The sequence below is a fragment of the Hyalella azteca genome, unplaced genomic scaffold (assembly GCF_000764305.2).
Source record: "Hyalella azteca isolate HAZT.00-mixed unplaced genomic scaffold, Hazt_2.0.2 contig16986, whole genome shotgun sequence".
NCBI lineage: Eukaryota > Metazoa > Arthropoda > Malacostraca > Amphipoda > Hyalellidae > Hyalella > Hyalella azteca.
The window spans coordinates 268,122-274,585 of NW_025946789.1; the positions used below are offsets into that span (position 1 = coordinate 268,122).

Consider the following 6,464-nt stretch of genomic DNA (forward strand, 5'->3'; position numbering starts at 1 on the left):
TGAGTACACTCTGCATGCTCCAAACATTTTAAATTAAGTATCATTTTTAAGTATCCTGAATTATTACTCAATTTCCAGTGGTAATTCGGGACGCTTCTCTTCTGCGTCTTGTACCTTATGAATGGCATATGGAATTTTTGGAGATGCAAACACCTTTAAAATGAGCCCAACTTCATTTCTGAAATGTTTCATGGTAAGAAGTTTTTGTCGAAAAACGCTCAAAATTGTCTCTTCTTACCCCGTTTGATGGTATAAGTTTCTTCCAGCCCTCTTTCTACGCTCTCCACTCACCTTCACAGCATCTATACCTACTATCAACCTGTTTACCAAAACTAGTTGAAAAATTTTAATTTCCCTACATGTCCAAACAGCCAAATTAAGCTCATACAACCAGGAGAGTGCAGGAAAGGTGCACCAATACCTTTGTTGGTGATGCTCCTCATCCTAGTCAAGTAATCACATAAGTATATCACATTTCTTTCACATAGCTCACATTGCTTGATTGTTGATTTGGCCTGGCAATATGAAAGTTGTTCTTAACCAAACCCAACTGTTACTCTTAACAGGTTTGCAGAGCCCACCAAAGTCTAAAATAAATTACTCAGAGGCTGATTCAGCACAATGATATTTTTTGTGGGGTTTTGGACCTCATTTTAACTTTTTACTATTTATCAGTCATAAATTGACTGATTCTTTGCTGAAAATAATGTTCAGTCCTCATCTAAATAAATCGGTGGGATTCCCATCTACATGGAAAACCAATCAGTAAGTGAAGTGTGCTGAAAGTAGTGCTAGGCACTATTGCACATGTATACCTGGCATAACATAGGTTAGGTGGGGAAATTCCTTTTCATTACTGAAACCTTGAAGCTCCAAAGTTAACAAATTTTTGCAATCATTTCAGAATTTTGCAGCTTAATCATGAACCTCTGCTAACGAGATACGAATTCATCCCACAGATATTTTTTAGCTCCAATGGTGGTGTGATAGCTCAAGTTGTGGTGTTGAAACTTTAAGATTTGCAAATTGCAGCTTTGGAGCTGAAATATTTGAAAAAAGTAGCACTATTCCAAGCCTGTATCCTTTAATCTTTTTCTTGGTTGGCTTCAGCCTTTTTTTCAGTTGGGCAGTTAAAGGTTTCATTAATAATGTAGCCACCTATTCTATTCATTATGATGATACATTTTCATTTTGTTTAATAAAATTTCACCTCATTTATTACTGTTCAAATGTACCGTATTCTAAATTGGAGTGAAAGAGCATCATGTAAAAATATATTGGTTTTAACAATATGAAATAATATTTTTTTTTTGTACCTCATCTATTACTTTTGAACTGAGCAAATTATAAAGCTTGATTTATTATTGTACAACATGCTTAAGATTAAGCTATAGTTTTTTGAAACGCATTTGTAACAATGTTTAATTATCATATCTATGGAATTATCATTTTATTTTTGTATGATTTTATTTTATCATGAATTGAAGCACATATGATTGATATTTACTATATTTTATATAGGCAGTTGACTGTAAGCAGCACCCAGACAGATGAGATAAGCACAACGGAGAATGAATGCCAAGTGCTGCAAGCCGAGAATGTAAGTTGCTTGTTTGAAAGTCATAGTCTTGGTTATTTATATTGATGACTAGTCTGAAATGATTGATCATTGGTTATTTGCTCTCCTTTATCTTTTTTACAAATCATTTTATTTTATTAGAAATAGGTATGATCTGATTATTGTTATTGCTGAATTTATGAAAAAGTTTCCTGTTTCTTGTTTAAAGACATTTTGTATGCGAGTAAATCCAATGTATCCTGTAATCTTTACTGTAGTAGAATTTTGGTAAAATTTCTGAAGTTTTTTTAATGAATTTAGTCTCTATAACCCACTTGACAATGATATTGCAACTCGTAAAAAAGAAAAAACTTTCTCCACCAGGCTGCTGTGCAGACAGATGCCATTATTCCTCCAGCAGTTGGTTCATCTTCTGTTGATGAATCTTCACTTCTTGATTTCTTACGAAGAATCACTCCTAAAGGTTGAAATATTTACAACTTCTTGTTCAAATATTCTGAAAAGTTTATTTCTTAGAAATCTGAAGTATTTGTGATAATATCATAACTTGAGTCTTGCAGTGTCTTCTTTGTTCATGTATTTAATCTTTGTGAAATATATGTATCAACCAGTAGGGTACGTATTTGTTGTAGAAAAGCACTAAATTTGACAAGTAATTTTACAGTGTTGGAAGAACTTGAGAAACAGAACCGCAGTGTTGCCTTTGATAGCTACAATGGCATTAATGAAGAAGAAGACCATGGGACTGCACTGCTCCACACCCTCCGCTGGCCAGGGCTTTTTGCTCAGGTATATATCTATAAAAAAATTTACATTCTGCTCAGCTATTGATCTGGATTTTGAATCTAAATTCACTGAAATTTCTTCATTCAAGAACTTTGACATTACTGCACAGGAGGTTTTGAAGTATAAGTGTACAAGAGTTTTGTATGATTTCAAGTGAGATTTCATCTATTCTGAGTAGATGAATCTACAGTATCAACTGCATATTTGGCACTTTCTTTTTATTAATATATATTAATTTTTTGTGGCTGTGTACATGCACATATATTTTTTTCCATTGTCATGTTAATCCTTGTATAGGAAGAGAGCAATGGAAGAAATAATCACAACCATGTTTTATTCTTAATTAATTAAGTTCCCAGCAAAAACATCAGAATGTTTGAGTTGTGCAATTCATATGCTGACACACTTTAGTTTTGTGACACATTAGTCACTCAGGGAGTTTATGGGATGCAAAATTGCTTTAAGAAATCATGTGATAAAGTTTTCAAAAACTATTTAATTCTTTTAGGTAAAAATTCAAAGTTTTTTTTTGGCTGGGATGTTTAATTCTAATAATATAATCATACCAATAATGAATTCAAAAGTTTACTTAATGTATGGTAAAGTATGTTATTTGTATACCAGGTAGTTATCGTGTAAATTTATGCAATTGTAATGTTTTTATTGTTCATCTTGAGGGTGTTGTGACTGGGTTATCATGGAGCAGCACTGGGGCGGTGGTCGCTGTGGCGTACGGAGCTGACACTCATGACACTTGGTGCAAGCATCGCTCAGCTGTTGCTCTGTGGAACCTCAACAGGTGCAGGATTTGAAGCAGAAGCCTTAAATTAGGTCCAAATTATGTACCTCCATGGGTTATTAATTTTTCAAGGTTACGGAAAGTGATGGATTTCAAGCAGAAGCCCTAAATTAGGTCTAAATTACCTCCATGGGTTATTAATTTTTCAAGGTTACGGAAAGTGATGGATTTCAAGCAGAAGCCCTAAATTAGGTCTAAATTACCTCCATGGGTTATTAATTTTTCAAGGTTACGGAAAGTGATGGATTTCAAGCAGAAGCCCTAAATTAGGTCTAAATTACCTCCATGGGTTATTAATTTTTCAAGGTTACGGAAAGTGATGGATTTCAAGCAGAAGCCCTAAATTAGGTCTAAATTACCTCCATGGGTTATTAATTTTTCAAGGTTATGGAAAGTGATGGATTTCAAGCAGAAGCACTAAATTTGGGCCAAATTACCTCCCTGGGATAATAAATTTTTCAAGGTTATGGAAAGTGATGGATTTCAAGCAGAAGCACTAAATTAGGGCTAAATTACCTCCCTGGGATAATAAATTTTTCAAGGTTATGGATGATAAGTGATGGAGTAAAATTTATTAGATTTCTATATATGCTGAAAACAGTAGTAAGAAGGGTAACATGCCCATTAAGGCCTGCTAAATGAGAAAGAATGTGAGTTTTTAAACCGCTGATTATAATAGAAATATAATAATTTTATAGTTATCTAGTAGAAATGAGCCTTTTTATTCACAGCCTATAAAAATGTTACAGGTACCCATATATATAGAAACTAAATTATTGCTGACTGTAAACGAGTTACCGGTATATGAAAATGGCCATTAAAAAATCTGGTTGAAAAGAAATGCTATCTGACAGCCCTGCTGCGGCACCATGGAATCCTTATATTTTCTTCTGGAATTAAAGGAACTTGCAATTATTGGTTTCCAAATAACCAAAATTAGATGCAGAAACTTGAAATGTGCTTCTTATTTACAGTGGGGGGGAAATAAATATTCGTACACTTGAAAAATCGTATTTTAATGAATGTAAGTACACAAACTTAACNATGGTAATATTGTATCATAGTTACGTCATTATCCTGTATAGCTTGCTAAATTTGTGTTTAATTATCAAGCCTTAAATTTTCATCATGATTCGCTACAGCAAAGAAGAAAGAACGAAAATTATCGCTACAGTCAATAACGATGTCAATAACAGAAGTTCAACGTGATTACAGGATCCATTTCAAAACAAGGATCCTTCAAAAAACACAATTAAATCTCTTCATCGAAAAGTTGCGGATATCAAAAATTTGCACTCTCGCCAGAAACACTAATGAAGGTTATGAAAACAACAAAGAGAAGAGCCCTATTTTGTCAAAACAATTGTGGTGGGCATTTAAAAGATATTATATTTGAAAACTAGGATACAATATTACCATAAAAATGTTCTTCTTTTAAATAAAACAAGTTTCAACTTCATAACGTTCTTAGTTTTTTATTTATTAACAAATTAAAAGGGTCAGTTAATTCTGGTACACCCTGTATATAGTTACGTTTAGAAATTATTATTAGATGGCAGGATTTACCTCTTTACACACGTGCGACCGATGACCAGAGAATAGCTACCTTCAAACTGGAGGGCAGGTGAACCACGCGAGACAAGCTTACAACCAGACCGTCACTCGCATTGTGCTGAAGGTCCTCACCAGCATCGTGATCATGCAGTGGCCCGACAACAACCGACCGGCGATAGCTGAACCCCTCATCTCTACAGATTGGACTCCAGCTGTCTGTTTTCTGACTACCGGATTTGTCTGAACTCTGAGGGAATTTTCCGAGTAATTTTTGGTCCAAAAAATTTTACTGTTGTATCTTATTTACTTATATTATGTACTTATTTCCACCAAAATTTCAATGTTTAATGCTTCTTCTAACTTGAAAATGAATGTTTGTTGCATTCGAAACGTCGTTAATAAAGGAAAACTACTTCCTGAAACTTGCCTTTTTATCTACCGTCAACTGAAGAAAAGTTCCACTCCCTGATAATATAAACCAACGAATTCTCTGCTCATCGGTCTCACGTGTGTAAACAGTTACGTTTAGCTGCACCTCAAATGAGCTTGTACAACATTATCATTTATTTGATTACTTTATTATGATAACGTGCCATTTAGCCCATGTCACACCAGCCTAATAAATATCATATATTCATGAAAATTTTATGTTGTGCCCCAGGGGAAGTGAACGTGTACGACCTGTCTGACAGCGAGAGCGTGGCGCCCGTCATGACGAGCTTCTGTGGGGGCAGCGGCGTGTCGTGCCTGGCGTGGTATGGCAACCACGTCAGTGCCCTGGCGGCTGCCACGCAGGGCGGTCACGTTCTCTGCTGGTCACTCAATTATGCCAAGCAAGCCATGACGCTTGAGTCTGCGTTAGTAAACTGCTTGAGTTCATAGTTTCTGCCGCAACAAAAATTGATTCATTTTTGTAGGAATATGCACAGTGATTTTTATTTTATTTGTTATTCATTTATTTATACAATATCACAGTTACTAATTTTCTAATTCAACAGATTCATCATAACTGAAGAAGACCTTCCCCGCGGTCACCGCCCTGGTATCAACAGCAGGTCTCCTGAGGGCGGCGTGGGCATCACGTCTTTCTCTTTCAACTCTGAAGACCCGAGCGTTTTTGTTGCTGCTGTAGAAGGGGGGAGCCTTCTGCTCTGCACTACCCTCAAGCAGGTGACAATTGAATGGTTTTTGTTTAGTGGAGATGCGGTACATTACACTATAGGTGCCTGCAACATGACCTAGGAAAGATGGAGCTATATAAATGTAGAATTTATATTGCATTGTGAAAAATATGAAGTAAACCTTGATATTAACTATAGGCAAAGTTTTGAGCCCCTTCTCTAGTATCAACCCTTCTCTAGCATCACCCCTGCACTAGCATCACCCCTTCACTAGCATCACCCCTTCACTAGCATCACCCCTTCACTAGCATCAGCCCTTCACTAGCATCAGCCCTCAGCCCCCTTTTCCTGCTTCACCCACTCTAGCACCACCCCTCCTCCTGCTTCACCCACTCTAGCATCACCCCTCCTCCTGCTTCACCAACTTTAGCACCACCCCTCATCTTGCTCCACTCACTCTAGCACCACCCCTCATCTTGCTCCACTCACTCTAGCACCACCACTCATCTTGCTTCGTCCACTCTAGCACCACCCCTCCTCCTGCTCCGCCCACTCTAGCACCACCCCTCCTCCTGCTCCACCCACTCTAGCACCACCCCTCATCATGTTCCGCCCACTCTAGCAC

General features: G+C 36.8%; 1 protein-coding gene across 1 annotated transcript in view; it reads left to right on the top strand.

The window, feature by feature from the left end:
* Window positions 1–525: 525 nt before the first annotated feature.
* LOC108672946 (cytoplasmic dynein 2 intermediate chain 2) overlaps window positions 526–6,464 on the top strand; it is a gene marked incomplete in the record, with an annotated part of 10,793 nt that continues 4,854 nt past the window's right edge. The window contains 7 exon segments of the mRNA XM_047885121.1: window positions 526–765; window positions 1,522–1,600; window positions 1,943–2,042; window positions 2,244–2,368; window positions 3,043–3,166; window positions 5,380–5,575; window positions 5,717–5,888. Coding sequence (XP_047741077.1) covers window positions 707–765; window positions 1,522–1,600; window positions 1,943–2,042; window positions 2,244–2,368; window positions 3,043–3,166; window positions 5,380–5,575; window positions 5,717–5,888 — 855 coding nt within the window.